The following is a 16,276-nucleotide window of genomic DNA, read 5'->3' as shown; positions in this document are numbered from 1 at the left end:
GCGCAACCGGGATTCAAACCTGCTTCAAGTTTAAGACGCCGGGAGATGGGCCATATCGGCGGCGCCGAAGGTGAAAGCGTGGCCAAGTCATACAAAACAAAAACAAAACAAAACAAAAGCATTGGCCGAGTTAAGCTGCTGATACATGTCCATTGTTTCCGAGAACGTAACACGTTCTATGACGCATGAGTAATTTAAGACGGTGTAAAACGGGAAACGCGTTAACAAACGTTTCGGACGAAGTTCGTCGTAGTTTGAGCGGCGGCGGTGTGCATTTGGGGACCGATTTCAACCTGACAGGTGCCAATCCGGCATGGGGTTACCTTTGGGCAGCCAATACCAAGACACATCAGGCACTAACGCCATTCCTGTTTATATGCGATTTTGATCCCAGGATCTTGAATGGTCCCAGCCGTCCAGCTGCTGCGACCATTTTCCGGAAGTGGTCCTAGTGCAGACCACGCCAAACAGCAGCCCCCAGCCGTTTTTCAGCCGCCATCTGTCTTCGTCGATGCACTGCCCTATATCTGTTACCTGCGACCGCTCACTGGTATTTCCGGAAACACCGGTCTGACCAGAACCACCGGTCTGGTCGGAAACACTGGTCTGGCCGTTTACACCGATCTGGCCGGAAACGCCATCCCGGCCTGGCCCAGCTCGCGACACGACCTCGGCGCAGCTGGCTCTGCTTCCCAGCCGTCGCGCCGCGCCCGTTCGCGGCCGGCCACTGAGACACACGATTTCACCGTCGCATGTATTGTACAGCCGGGGCCTAGCTTTCCGAGATGGTGACCTCCACGTCCACGTCGGGCTCGATGTTGATGGAGGTGATCTGCTTCACGACCTCGGACGTGCTCTGCAGGTCGATCAGGCGCTTGTGGATCCGCATCTGGAACCTGGCGAGCGCAGAGACATACTGTGGTCAGCTGGTGGCCCGGCAGGACGGGCAGGGTATCGGCAGGCATCACCAAACCAACCGCCAGGACCCTCACCAATAACAGGTAATGGCCGTGCGCCGCAGAACTTGGATAAGGCATACAGAATTGGCGGAGCGGTGGCATGACATTTCGTCATACAACGCAAATGCCCTGAGGACATAGGAACGAGACATTTCCTGGACATAGCCAAGAACAGCTTGAGCGACTTGCCTTTCGCCATCAGTTCTGATGACAATAACCGTCCTTCCCCAGATCCCGTTATCAACATTATACTACGGAGGGATGATAAAGCTGAAAAACACCGTTAACAGCGCCATCTATCATTATCATTTAGATGGTTAACAGCGCCATCTAGCGATGCGAACCACATTTCAAATCCCCTCCCTCAACAGGTGATAAGATCAGATCTTTTGGCAGGGATTCAAACACTCACGGTGTGTATAGATGGCCAAATATTGCATGACTTTTAGGAACAAAAACGTCTCATGCATGTCCGTCGATAAGGGTGACAGATTACCTAGAACGACCACAGAATGTCATCCTTTGGGCACCTCGCTCAACATGCCGAATCCGCGTTCCTTGAAATGTGGACATAAATGCGCCACATGACGAACAGTGCGTGGCGTATCGGTGCGACCCACGGGTGGAGTGCGTGACCGATTGGCAGCCTACCGAGATCATGCCACCCCAGAACTCGATTGCCCTTGGTATATTATTCAGCTGGCAATAGCAGGGTAAAGGTTCAATGCTGTGGATGGCGGCGTTGATGAACGCGTGGAAGGCGCGCACGCGGCACACTTCGCAACCACGTCCGCAAGTTCGTTGCCCGTGATTCCTCAAGAAGTGAAACCCTGCACAGAACTGCTTGATTTCCCGAAAGTCAAAGCTGCCAAGCTCTACGCCATGACATGCAGAGAGCATCGTGGGTAGAACGTCCCCAGTCACGCAACTGCTACGGCCATCAGACATGGCCCAATGCAGGATCTCGCTGCCAGACTCCGCGTAACTCAGTACGGTGCTAACGGCCACGACGCCCAATGCAGTACACTGTGGTGAGTGCTGGTACCGAGGTGGTACCGCTTCATACGAGGTGAGCCCCATGGCTCTGAACCTGGGACCATCCGTACTCACGCACTGTTTCCTAATTTGGGCTAGTGAAATGCTTACTGTCAGTGCAGGCAGTAGGCATTTCAGTAAGCAGCAGTGGCATCCCATCAGCTCCACCTGATGGGGTGCCATCAGGTGGCGCTGCCTGAGTAAACCTCCCAGTCTGAAGCCAATCTCTCAGAACGGCCCTTCAGCTCAGACCGCAAACGGCTCATGTTGCATTTGTTCGTTTTGGAGTAGTCCTGCCACGAGCCGTGAAAAGGTCGCCGAGAAGGTTGATTGATTTTCAAACTGAGCCACAATGCATGTGTAATGCATCTTAAGCATTTCTATTCTGAGTACATATGGTGTCTCATTTGCCTCATCCGTAGGCTGGCGACCGGAGACCCTCTTAACGCCCCGGACGCTACCCGCGCTACTGTGTGGTGCACGGTATCTGACCAAGGCTCACCAGGAGGGGGGACACAACATCACATGACATGGTGCATCCAGAGTAACTTGCCTGTCCCACGTCTTGGAGCCCTCTCCACAGGGCGTTTTCCTTGTGGTGATGCGCAGGGTCTTGGTGGGCATCCGGATCGGGCCGCGGACGCGCAGACCCTTTCCCTTGGCCTTATCAATGAGCTCCGAGCACACTGCAGAAATATCAACATCTGGTTAATAATGCTCAATGAAAACAAAGTGGTTGATATCAAACTCCACAACATCAATAACCTTTGGCATGACTGCAACACCTTAAAAGGACACAGCACAAGCATGCCTATTATCAAATGCACAAAATATGGTGTTAAAAGCACCTCTGTGGCTAACTTTTCATCGATTCAATGCATCATTGTTTTCTACCTCTGATAATTCATCAAAAGGTATGCATTGTTGCCAACAAGATGGGTGACTTCCGAATCACTAGAAACTTATTCAGTTGGCACCTCCTTGCAAAATGGCATGAACTTTAGCAATACTTGCAACATGAGTGAATAATGCTTCATTTATGTTTTGGAATATCAAAATGACATCAAATCATAGAGTGTGACAACTCAACAATTTTAGTTTGGACATTCAGGCATGTCATATATGGCAGAAATATAAACATGACAATATTAGGTAATACCTTCACATGTAGTAAAAACAATAGATTGAAAGTGCTGAGCTCAATGCATTGAACAGATCCCAGCTGTGATCAAATTAATCACATTTTGCAAGATTAGAATTCCACTGGTCAGCATGCATATGTTCGACACCTTACATTTGCTACAGGTACCATGACAGGAAGCCCACACCTACCTTTCTCCAATGAGGGCACATTCAGAGAGCTGAGGGTGATCCGGATCTTGTGGATAGTGGCCTCAGCCTCATACTTCATATCCTTCCCATAGGACTGGAAAATAAATTGAAGGCCCTCAAACAATGTGACACAGGGTAACCAGTGACACAGAGGGAAATCAAACCATCCAGGTTGTGAGGCCCTAGAGCGCAGCAAGCAATTGCCTCTACACTGACCACACCAAACGTGACAATGGAAAATTCATGAAGACATTTTAACCAAATTCACTCATCCATAAACTTCCAATGGTGCAATGAGTTGGAGGGTGTTCTTCACATAAGTGTATACAAATCAGAGGCATTGAGCTCACTCTAAATAACAAACCCTTTGTGGTAGCACTGATTCAAGCACACACCAAAAATGGACCATTGCATGTCCATTTGGAAATGCAGAGCTTCCAAAGAAATGAGAACAAATATTGATGAGTGGTTTCCCTCCATGCATGAATTCAATTAATGGTATTCATTTTAGCTGGGAGAGCCTCCCTCCTCTTAGATGTTCATGATGATTAGTGAGTGATTATATCATCACTCACATGATAGATCATTAATTTTAGAGCAAAAGAAATGGAACAACAGGTTTAAGTCTAAATTTAATAGCACACTGTTTTTGAAAGTGGTAAAGCCTTGCAGGCATACCTTCATCTTTGGCCATCATTATAACAAAGACCAGAGGCCAACCACAACTTAGCACAAACTGGACATTGTGGGAGTTTGGTGGTCTGACTGCATCTGTTGACACAGTGTATATATGTGTGTACACTTAAGTTTATTGGATCAAGCAGCATAACTCTTTCAAAGCTTGCCCATATTTTCAAGATATTTCTATACAAACTGGTAAGTTGGGTGAACCATTCCAATACTGCATATCCTACTGCTTCAACTGTCCAAACACCAGGGTAAATATAAGAATTGTTAAGTTATAAGAGAACAGTAACTTTTCTGGTACCTTTTCAAAAGGTAAATAACTTCTAGATATTGGCAATCGGGCACCTCAGCAACAGGAGATGGATCAATGATGACTGTGGAAAAACCATTGTACAAGTACAAATTACCAATCAGATTGATCATTTGGGCTCAGGAGACTGAGACTGCATGGACATACTGCACCCAAAAAGCACAGGGAAACAAGACACTATAATTTGATTGCTTGACATCACACATATGATTATTTTGAGATATTCTTTATCACTGATGATTCAGCAACCAGGGCACATGCAGACATGATAATGACTGCACTATATAAGCAAATGTACTGACTTTACCTCTGAAACTGATCCCAGAGCTTTCTGGGCCCACTCATGTAATGGCACCAGCCTTAAAGCTATCAGTATCACCTTGGCTAAATCTTAATACAAGTTTGTGTGGCGTTAACTGAGCCAGACAAGACCATAAAACTATACAGGTATGCAATTGTGCTGGTTATCATGTGATATTCCCTTAAAATACTCACACTGACAATGAGATGGTCTATATTGCCAAAATTGTCAGTCACTCTAAACTTACTACCTTATTGAATGAAATTATCAGCCATGTCCTGAATGAAAAAATTATGTTGGCTGAAGGAAATGCCCAGTGCTGCAACAATCAGCTGAAATATCAAAGCACACCCTAAATCCCTGTTATCTGAGCTTGGTGCAGTGCCACTAAGTTCAGAGAACAGGGCTAATATTTGTTGCATAATGCTGATAAGAAATTTTGCACCAAGTTACCCCAAAATCATGTTTCACACTGACATTATAGGAACATTGAGCACAATATCCCCTGGCCTCAGTTGAAACATATGAGAGTGACGTCAGGCACACCAATGACAGGCAGACATCCAGAGCAGTGGATGCAATTTTTCCAGGCTGGAACCATGTTAGACATGCAACCAACAAGATGCAGCATAACATCTGAGTGGAGATCCTTGAAAACTTTGCATGTTACACCACAAAAAGAGTGCATTGCTATTAATGGGGCTTAAAAACACCCATGCTCTTTTCACACAGGCATGAAAGGCTGGCATCAGAAGGGAATGCTACAATGTTTACATGCAGTTTCCTCACTATAATGCTGGCAACCTTGAAAAGAAGGAAAACAAGCCCTGCATTTTGCAACTTTGTTTCATACAACAGTGGTGGACTCAAATTTCTTACATGTGTTATGTATGTTGACAGCCATCCCCAAAGTTCACATTTCTATAACTTTGTGCAATGAAGCTTAAGCCCCTGTGCATCAAGCCCGGCTATACCATATGGAAGGTAACTTCCCAATTGTTCAGCTTGCTTATCACCTATAAATATCTAACCTGCACATACCTTCGCACATCATATTTCCTACAGATCAGCTACACAATGATTTGGTGGCAGCTGGCCCATCCCTAATAGTGTCACAGCATACATCCAAAATTTATCTGGAATGCCACTGTTACATTGGAAATGTAGCTTGTAATGTTTACACTGAGATCAGGTCCATGCATGTCCAGGGTATGACAAGCACAACAGCACTGGAATACCTAATGGCCACTGATGGAAACATTAGCATGAGCCTTCCACTGCAATCACACTTAAAAATAGAAGTGTACTTCCAGAAAAGCAAATACTTTCCCGCTCACGTTTCCACAAATAGCTCACAACCACCTCTTGAATGTGCGCCAGCATTGTCACCAGCACACTGAACTCCCCACATGGCCACCGACACTAAGGACGTTGCACAATTAACACACGATAGCAAGATCTTACCATCTTGGGGCTCTCTGCGTTGGATATATGTCACGCTTAGCAGAAAATCGACTTGACGAATGTCGAGAACGCCGACGATCACGACATCAGGCGTCGCAAGCGGAAAGGGCCTTAGTCGCTGTTTTGGTAACAATCATGGGTTGCCTATTCTTTTGATTGACGTAATTAACCATAAATTATGTTCAAGATGCAAAATTTTGTTTGAGATATGCCTTACTTTTGCATTATGTAATTTCAAATTCCTAACAAATTAGCTTTTTAACTTGTAAAATGGAGATTTAAAATGTCATTATCATTTAAAAGAGTAGAAAATACGTATTCATCAGCGAATGTGTAGAATGAGACCGGAAAAACTATGGGACGCTAACATATCGAGATGAGCCAAAATTGGACACTATTTCTTAACCTCTCTTATTCATAACTTATGCCTGATTTCTGAAAAAGGTAAGGGTCTTAAAAGACTGTCATTTTCAAAGATACGGCAAGTTACTTAGACATAAGTACACGAATAGAAGGTCAAATATGGAGGGGGCGCACAGCATTCATCACTAAAGCTATCAGTGGCGTAGCCGGAACGTCTGTTTTAAAGTTCTACTCAGTGAATAATATTAGGTCTTTCGCTCTACGGGGCGTCGCCACCTCCGGGGGTTCCTCACATCCCGCTCTTTGGCTAGTCCCAGATCAATAATGGTATAATTTGGATATAGATGCCTTGCTGAAATAATTGTTACGGTTTGGAGCTATAGCTTAGAGGAATATATATATAATATATATATATTATATATATATATATATATATATATATATATCTATATCTATATATCTATATATACACATGAGGAGTGTGTGTTTTTGTTACATGCGCTGGTGGGTCTGTCATCAGCCAGAGTATGCAGAAAAACAACATGCGATATAGATGTTTGTGTCCCCCGTCCTCAGGAGCGCAGCCGGCGGGGGAGGGGCGCAGGGGACGCAACGTATCTTCTTGGGTCCGGAAGGCCCGAATGTGCTTTGATACCATTCGTTCAAGCGCCCGATTGGAGACAGCTGTCTGATGTCACTAGGCTGTGGGATGTAACCACTTCTTAGGGACGCTGGGCCCGCCCTCGGCCAAAGCGCCAGGGACTTAGAATTAGACCTCACGAAGGCCCCTTAAATTGGATGAAGTTAATGAAGTGAAATGAAATGAGACTTGAAATGAATGAATTGAAATGAATTTAAGTTAGGTAGAAGAAGAATCGGACAGCCGTTTTTGAGCAGAGTTCCGTCCCGTGCTTGGAAAAGCCCCAATATGCTGAGTCAGCGCCAGGACCAACACCATAGACTATTAAGGTTTCTACTGGCGTAGTTCGGGGCCTCCCTGGAGCATTGACGACGCCTCTGTCCACCGGGGGTCTCGGTACTGAGAATAGGACCAGGACCAGGTACTGAGCTAACCAGGGGCCCCCTGAGTTGACAAGGGCCTATAAGTCGGGCAGACATCACCAATAATGCACAGTCAGCTCCGCGTCAGCATGGGCCTGCGGGCTCATTTCCCCGGCACGAACAAAGCCGGAGTCAGCGATTTTCATTGGCCGGAGCCGCAGCGTATGTCAGCGCTCCACAGCGCCTAACAGGGGTACTGTGTTGGTAAGAGCCCCGAGTCGGCCAGAAGCGGTATTCGGAGATGCTCGAAGAGCCTACAGGACCCGCCGAGTCCGACGATCAAGGGCACGGAGGACTGGTCAGAGTCCCCTTCAGAGGGCACCGGTCAGCCGGAACGGACCATCGAACAATAGTGAAAGAGCCCTTTGCGCCGATTGGGGACCTCTTGAGTCGATATGGGCCTACATGTCGGTCAGGCACCACCAGTACAGCAAGGTCGGTTCCGTCTGGTATGGGCTTGAGGACCCACTTCCCAATTAGCTATGAAGCCGCAGCCAGTCATTTTCATTGGTCGGGGGCTCTGTATCTGTTACGGCCCAATAGCGTCGTAGCGAGGGTCCTGTGCTCGCAGGGGGCCCAAGGGAAATGGTTGATGAGGCCTGAAGAGGGGCCCGAGCGGCCCACTGGAGCCGTCGGTTAAAGGCCCGGTTCGAGGCATAACGCTACGAAGGACTAGCTTTAGGTCACAGAAAGAGTCATGGCCTGTTGGGTCGTGAACTGATATATCAGGCAGAGGTCCTCTTGCACCGCTTGGGGAGCCCCTGAGACAATGCGGCTGTCTAAGTTGGCCAGAGACCATGAACACCAAAAAGTCAGCTCCATGTACGTCTGATCCCTTGAGATACAATTCCCAAGCAGGAGCGAGGCCGGGGCCCGCGATTTGCAATGTTCGGGGTCCCCGACACAACGAGGGGCTTCTTTGCCGGCCAAGGATCAGTGTCTAACAGGGGTATTGTGGCGGCAAGTGACCCCGAACCGGAATGGTGTTTGAGGGGGCTCGAAGAGGGCCCAGATGGTTCCCAGCCCAAAGATCAAGAGGCTGATTGAAAGGCTGAAGGGTCCGTGGGCTGGATGTAGGTCACATTAAGGACCCCCGCCCACAGGGTCGTGATCTCAAAAATTATTTAGAAGAACTCTTGCGTTGAAGGAACCTAGCCTGAGACCTTGCGTTGGAAGGAATCCCTGAGACCTAGCGTTCCTCTATTTCGGAGATAACCAACAACGAACAGTCGGCTCCGTGGAGGTCTGAGCTCTGGGGGCCCATTTCCGATACAGGGACAAGACTGACCCCGCATTTTTTTATTAGTTGGGCACCGGGACAGTGAAAGGGAGTATGAGGACTTATGACGACTGCTCACATCAAGGCAATGAAAGCGTCCTGCGCCAGATAGGGCCCCGGTACCGAACGCTGGGCCATCAAACCTAGTTCAAGCATGGGCCCGTTAAGCCGAACTGCCGTCTTTGTACCAGTTATTTGACCACCTGCGGAGATCAGCGATGTTATTGCGTCACTTCTGTGTCGATCCGGGGTAGATTTCACGGGTCCGAAGTCCTCCCGTATCAGGAAAGAGGACCAATGTGATATGATTTATCCCTCTAAGGGGCTCCGGATCGGCTAGAGGATCCTACCCGTGTCGCCAGAATGACGGCCGGAAAACATACCGCGGTGGGACAGGATGGCCCTTCAGCCCTTGACCAGGAACACTAATGTTCCCCGTAGTGCTCGACTCAAGGGGGCTCCTTTTGCAGAATCGGCTAGTGAAACACATAACACCAAAAAGTTTGAGCCCGCGCGCCGGGTACCGATAGTGTCGTGGCTAACGCGCCTGCATTAACCACTGGGCTTCTGAGAAACCAGAGGTACGGGTTCGATTCTCCGCGGTGCCAGCCTTTTCTGCCAGGGTGAGAGGCAGGCAGCGCCATATAGCCTAGGCGGCTGAGTGCGTAAAGCCCCAATAACACACCCGAAATATCTGGGAGCAAGGATACTAATGCCCTGGGTTGTAAGTTCCGTGAAACCGAACGGTGCTGACCACTGCAGGTAACACCAGGTGGCGGGCGCCTTGCGCGCAACAACAACCAATGCAAAATAATGTTTCTGAATGTCGAAATTAAGTTATGCCGCTCAAAGACTAGACTACGCGAATATGTTTTATGACTTTGAGGTTGTTCTCTGGGCGGATTAACAGTCACAGCGACCTGAAAATGGAGATTCCATTGTTTGTCTTCCAGCCCCACCATTAGACTCCAGCACAATTTCGCGGTGCTGTAAATGCCAATCCGGTGTTATCATCGATCTGAAAATCGCACAGGTGAAATGTACGCCTAGAATATTGCCAAATTTACGACTTTATGTCCTAAAGCGCGCAACGGCAATTTCTTGAAACGCGTCATCATTTTCATCCACCTGCTGGCCATGGCTTTGTGCCATCCGCAGTGTTTACGCTGCGCGGCCTACGGAGACTGGAAAGCTTGGCGTCGAGGTTTTTGTTGCCAAGAAATGCGAGCGCGCATACCGAAAACTACGTTACAAAGTTGTATCACTAACATATTCTGACTGAATGTTGAACATTTCCAGACAAACATGACTTGGTCATGTCGATACAAATGTTTGACCCATTTCGATCGTCAGTCTGTGTTCGCGAAGCCCTTGATATCTCTATACTGCCCGATAAAAATTCTGACGAAGTTTCTGGGTTGCATCGGTTTAAAGAGTCCACAGGACCATTGTAAAATGGACAGCGCCGGCGAGTTATTTCTTTGCCGTCGTTTAACGCATGCTTTTTCTAGTTCGTCGACCACAAAATTCAGGCAGAATTGATATGTGTATAAGCACGAGTACGGGTAAGCAGTTCACGAAATGTTGCGTAGATTATTCAAGAAACAGTAAAAAAAAAACACACAACGCTGCGGGTTAAGCCTTTTTGGTCATAACTAGCCCCAGTCATACAAGCTGTGCATCAAGCAATACAAAGGAGCAAGTCTGAGAATACACTTGTCCGCAGCCATTTCATGAGTTGAAGCTCACGGCCTGCAAAATTTCAAACGGACTGATAATCCGTGAGCACAGTTGATTAGCAATGGACAGCAGATGGTATGGACACAGCCCATGAGTCGCGGGTGGACTGGGCAACGGAAATCTTACCCGGGAATCCCCGTAAGTTGGTGTCCGCTTGAGACTGGACTAGCTCGTGACAGGAGTGCTTGACGAGTTGTCGTGAAGTGTCCCCTTTAATCCCAAAAGTCCGCTCAGTTTAGTTCCGACCACGAGGCCGTTTCTTGGCCGACAAGGCTGCCGTTCCTTTTTCAGCTACTTGAACTGAACGGGACGTTCAGCCATGGCCTGACTCCGTCATGGACGGGTCGTCGACCTCGTCCGTGATCGGTTCGCGCTGGCGAGAGGGCCGCTCAAACCTTTTGTCATTGGTCAAGTGAGGAGTGAGGTTAATTCAAGGTCAGAGTCGAAAGCAGTAGAAAGAAAAACATTTACAAGTTTAGCTGGAAAGACGTCCCAGGTCTGGGTAATGGGCCGCCATGCCACTTTGTTAAGTTCTACGTGCGTACGCTCCTGTCTCTGCGCACAGTGATTGACGCCAGCCCCTTGCAGCTCATGATGCCAAAATGATGCCTCCGCCGCCGAGCCGCCGTGGCAAAACAAACTCGCCAACGCATTGCTTGCTGAGGGTGCATGCTGAATGGCCACAACACTTCCTTGCAGCGCTTTCAGCACCATGCAGTGCACACCGGTAACACTGGAACGCATAGCTAACAAAACGAGCCTGACCTTTTAATGTGGCCTGCAAATGGAGCCCGTGCAAAGTTCAAGCCACGGCCTGTGGTGGGCTATCGGCTGGTTGTTATCACGCTTTCTTTCGCATGACGAAAATTGCAAGCCAGCAAAAACCCTTCGCTACTTCCGTCGTTGTATTTCTGATTGTCATATCATTGCCGCAATGCTTCGATTTTGCACAGTTCCAGTCTGATCCAGAATTCAGTCTGTCGAGTACTTGCTGCTGTGACATCTCCCATAGCGTCAAGCTTCGCTGAATAAGTCATCTGCACATATAATCATAAGGATCGTCCTCGATTGGCGATCCAGCACTTCGTGCACTGGCGTTATTCACGTCAATTGGCGCCCTCCTACGAATGGAGATCGCAAGATTTATCGTTACTCGGGCAACAAAGCGAGTCTCTTTCCGACGGCTTGACTGCCGCTCAAGTTGTTTCACCACCCACACGATTGTGATAACCCCATGAACTTGCAGGCGGACCTTGCCCGCCAGAGCTTCAGGTCTTTCCGCTCTCTGTTTAACCTGCACACGGATCAGCATACAAAAGACGACGAACACAAAAAGACGGACTTCAGACACACCTTTTTGGGGATAGTGTTTCATGTACATGATAGTCTCGTTTAAACACGAAGCCAACGCAGAAGTGCTGCGCGCTTCCATACTGTAGCCGGCTTTATTCTGCAGTCTGCAGTCTGCGATCTCCGGGATCAGTCTGACAAAGATCACTTGCCTCCAACTAGAAACAAAACTGGAAAATGAAAGTTGTGTGCAATCGTCAGCATGATGGCGTGGTCGGCGAAACACGCAGCCTTTTTATGTTATCCGTAATTCGACTGGCTCAAATCCCCGCTCCCTCTGTGATCGGCTGCTGAATAGGCCGTGCGCCGAAGGACACTCGAGAACGCTTTCACTACAGCCAGTTGGTTAAGACGGGTTGGGTGGCATGTCCTTTCATAGCGTGCATGCATGCACGACCCCTTGGTACTTGGGCTGGAGAGATATAACTGTGCACGAGGCAGTGCAAAAGCAGCCGTAAGGCGTGTGAGCCTCTCAAATGGTTCCCGAGGTGCGGTGTGCGGTGTGCGGTGTGTTGTGCGGTGGGACATTGTGCACATTCCGCACTATTGAAGACACCTAGACGCTCTGCGCCTTGTGGCTACGCGCACTGGATCACCCCGACCTTAGCTGGTTCACACAGGTCTTGTATGACTCTTTAGATGGGAACTCCCTGAACGAAGCGCTTTGCCGCTTTCGAAGTTTTTTTTAGAGGCGGTCTCAGGGATGAGGTGGTCATGAAGTGAAACCTTGATATCTGGAGACATGCCTGAAGTATTTTGCCTGGTTTCCGACGCTTAGAACCCGCCACAGCTGAAATGGCCGCATATGCGATCGTGCGGATCAGCGAGCACGTAGCAGGTCGATAGTAGCATCGCCTTGTGTATGTGTGCATGTGTGCATGTGTGCATGTACCTCCGTGGCATCAGGCTCACTGGTGGCATTAGCAAGAGGCAAAAACAGTCCTTGATTCGCGCAGAGCTGTGTCGAAAGTGTCCAACTGCGGATTGATTTGCTTAGGTACTAGGGTACACCTACACGTACTGCGCCGCTACTTGCGAGATCGTGATGTGCTCAAGTGTAGGTGTCCAGCGAAGTGCTACTGAGGCGACTGATCACTAAAGTAAGAGGTGCGGGAGCGTCAATGGATACACAAACACAGCTGCTGTTCGAAACTGCTGTTTGAGAATGCATCTCAGACTTCTTTCCAAAACCGAAGACACGTTATTGAAGGAGCTGACAGAGCTAAAGCTCTGGATCATGGTCCGAGTGTCATGGAATCTTAGACCACTGACGAGTCTACTCATTCTTAGTTGCTGCAGTATCGAATAATAAATAACATTGTTCCATACCCCTAAGCCATTTTATTAAATCATATTATATATATTCACCAGATGCTTGCCATGAAAAAGATGCTTGCCATAAGAGACAGCAGTTTTCCACACTTTCCATCACACGCTTTTAGCGTGCGCTCGGTGTTCCTGTTTACCTCGGACTAGTGTTCCCTGCTTCCGGCGGCAGCGGCCGCGCTAGTCAGGCAACGTCCGAAACCATGGCGGACATACCCAGCAGCTGGACCAAGAATTCAACTAAAACGTAAAACAAGAATTAAAGAGCGTTGGATTTTGACTGTCATGCCCACCTGCATGCTACCATAATAAAAGATGTGATTCCGGGCCAGAGGCTCGCACCCGGCACAGGTGTGACGCATGCGTCATGCGCTGCACAGCTGAGCGGCCCCGTGGGAAACGCTGAAAGGTCACGCGGGTCCTCCCGGGTCGCCGGCTGGCCAGGCGGGCGAGGGAACGGTCGCTTTCCATGCGCCTCAGGGCAGTTTCGTGCGGGTTGCGGTATGCTTCGGCCTGTCGGAGAACACGGGAGTGTCGCTAAAACGGCGCAAGTGCGCCGTACGCCCGGATCGGTTGAGCTGGGCTGACCGTAACAGAGGACGCCGCTGTTCGCTGTCTGCGGGCGCTGCTAGCGCATGTCGGCATGGCTTGCAATGGGATAATTGTGCGTAGTGAATCGGCGCCTCTGTTTAGTATAACCGTCTGTGGCCGATGGAATGCAGTGCATGGGGGGGGGGGGGGGGCGTGTGAACAGTGAGGGGACAGATGGAGAGGCTTAGCCTCCGAATTTTTTTTGCAGTTTCAGCTATACTTTGGTTTGTTGTATCCATCTTTGTGAGCGCGCGCCATCGTGGCACAGCTCTTAACAGTAAAAGTACTTTGGTGGCAATACAATTCCTATTCATGGCGGGTTGACAGTTACTGAGCGTCACATGTGCTTCTTGTTGGGTTTCGCAACTCTGTAGAGACGTTAGCAACTTAGTAACACGTTACTCGGAAGTGCCTGATTTAATAGCAAGTCACAATGACCCCCCCCCCCCTGGGACGCAGCAAAAGTCGTTCCCCTCATTTCTAAAACCCAACGACTCCGCCAAGCATCATGTAGCACCCTCATCATGTCATGTAACAAACCTTTCATTAAGACGCTATAGATCATTCGCGGGTGAACTCTGCACTGAGCACCCATCCGCGCCCACCTGCGGTGCCACTTCATACCATTGAAAGACACGCCTTTATTGACATGATCCGCAATTCACATGTTACTTCATAAGTTAGGAACAGCACACACTGGCCGGCAGGTAGGTGCAGAAGTCCTGCACACCCATGCATCTCCAGGAAACGCATCAAGCAGAGCTACTTTAGAAAATTGAGGAAGCTCAACGAAACACGTGCTCCCGGGACCAACAGCACCTCGCCAAACGGCCTTTATTTATTCGTTTGGTTCATATTAATGAAAGTGATCGGCAAGTTTTTCACATGCTTGAGCTGCTCAGTCAACGGCAGCTCCATCTCGCTGAAGTTCGCCGGCACTACCATTTCCCCGCCGGAGAGGTAGGCCGCGAAGAAGCCGAACGTGCCGTACGAGAGCACGGCGTGGTCGCACGCCCCCAGCAGCGCCATGTCGGACACGGGGCTGCCAACGTTCCCGCTCCCCGCCATCCGCACGTCCCCCGCGAGGAGGTGCTCCTCGCACCAGCGCATGTCGTCGCTCACGACGACGAACAGACAGCGGCCATGGCGGCGCCGGAGGAGGTCCATGGCACGGCGGAAGTAGCCAGGCCCGAGCAGACGTCCGCGCACGCGCCGCTGCAGCCACGCGTCGTAGTCGGTCCGCCGCACGTGCACGCCGACGACGGTGACGTTGCCGACGAGGCCGCGTCGGAGCCGACGGAGCGTCAGCGCGGCCTCGCGGCGTACCGCCGCCGGCAGCTGCAGCTCGCGGCGCAGCTCGAGCCGGTACGCGTCGTAGAGCAACGGCACGTTAGCGTAGCGCTCGATCCAGATGTTGCGCGCCGCCTTGCGCGGCAGGCGGCGGCAGTTGCCGCGGCGCATGGTGCACTGCAGGAAGCGGACGTCGCAGAAGGCCGGTAGCGGCGGCAGGCTGACGGACGGCCGGGCCGCCAGCCGGTCGAAGGCGGCCGGCAGCAACCAGGCGCGCAGACCGAAGCGGCGCGCGTAGCCCCAGAGCGTGGCGTACTCGGCCAGCACGTTGCCCAGCCGGCCGCCGAGACCGGCGGTCACCATCGCTCCCAGCGGACAGCCGAAGTCGTCCACATCCAGCCGGTACCGCGCGATGGTGTCCAGCGCGTGCAGGTAGGCGGCCTCCTCGTCCGTCGTGCCCGGCACGGGCGGCGGCAGGCTGAGCTCCGGGGGCAGGTCACCGTCGCCGGGTCCGCTGACCGGCCAGCCGACGGGCGCCATCAGCGTCCAGTACAGGCCACACCCGACCAACACGATCAGCAGGAACGACTTCTGGTGCGGCTGAAAACAGGGGAGACGTTACCACCCCTTCCCGGCGCTAGCTAAACCCACTCATCTTTTACACACGCCCATCACGATGTGCATGAACGCTAAGTCACGTGTGTACGAGGTGAGACGGCGGTAAATTCCATTCATTATAACACGTCTGTCGAATGTCTCAGCAATTGGTTACGAGTCGCAGTTTCCGAGAGGCCATTAATCATATCGTAATGAAGTAGAAAAGACGTCGTCTTCGCAGTTCGTGTTCGTGACGATCATCCGCGGTTTTCATGACGTCCGCAGCCGCAGCGTTGTCCCCAGGCATGCACCGTGGCTTCTACTTCGCGCTGCTCCATGCCTTCCGGCTACTAATCGGTTTATATGGCATGATGTATGCGCCACGAAACGCCACTGACTAATGCCCAGTATGCCGCATTGGTCGTGTTCACGTGGGACAAACAGACGTCCATGGTCACGCGATCTGCTGTTTAAGATTGCATGCGGTGGAGCGTGGGACTGGGATGACGGCACGGCTCTATCATGGACTTACAGAATAGTAATAACCTGAGATGTTGCGTGGTACAATATGGGCAGTAAACATTATTGTC

At 50.2% G+C, this 16,276-nt stretch overlaps 2 protein-coding genes across 2 annotated transcripts; both read right to left on the bottom strand.

Moving 5' to 3' along the window:
* Positions 1-740: 740 nt before the first annotated feature.
* LOC119096939 (40S ribosomal protein S20) lies at positions 741-6,188 on the bottom strand. The gene is made up of 4 exons (XM_037219945.1): positions 6,089-6,188; positions 3,327-3,420; positions 2,548-2,680; positions 741-896 (listed from the first exon to the last, which is right to left on the bottom strand). The coding sequence occupies exons 1-4, from the start codon at positions 6,089-6,091 to the stop codon at positions 773-775; spliced, it is 354 nt and encodes a 117-aa protein (XP_037075840.1). The 5' UTR covers positions 6,092-6,188; the 3' UTR covers positions 741-772.
* Positions 6,189-14,459: 8,271 nt separating this feature from the next.
* LOC119096627 (galactoside 2-alpha-L-fucosyltransferase 3-like) lies at positions 14,460-15,452 on the bottom strand. The gene is made up of 2 exons (XM_037219529.1): positions 15,358-15,452; positions 14,460-15,309 (listed from the first exon to the last, which is right to left on the bottom strand). Exons 1-2 carry the CDS (start codon positions 15,450-15,452, stop codon positions 14,634-14,636), a joined length of 771 nt encoding a protein of 256 aa, XP_037075424.1. The 3' UTR covers positions 14,460-14,633.
* Positions 15,453-16,276: the final 824 nt, after the last annotated feature.

The sequence above is a fragment of the Pollicipes pollicipes genome, unplaced genomic scaffold, assembly GCF_011947565.3.
Source record: "Pollicipes pollicipes isolate AB1234 unplaced genomic scaffold, Ppol_2.1 Scaffold_4295;HRSCAF=5057_pilon_pilon_pilon, whole genome shotgun sequence".
NCBI classification, from domain to species: Eukaryota; Metazoa; Arthropoda; class Thecostraca; order Pollicipedomorpha; family Pollicipedidae; genus Pollicipes; species Pollicipes pollicipes.
The sequence above is the reverse complement of the archived record's forward strand: the minus strand, read 5'-3'. Positions and strand labels throughout refer to the sequence as shown.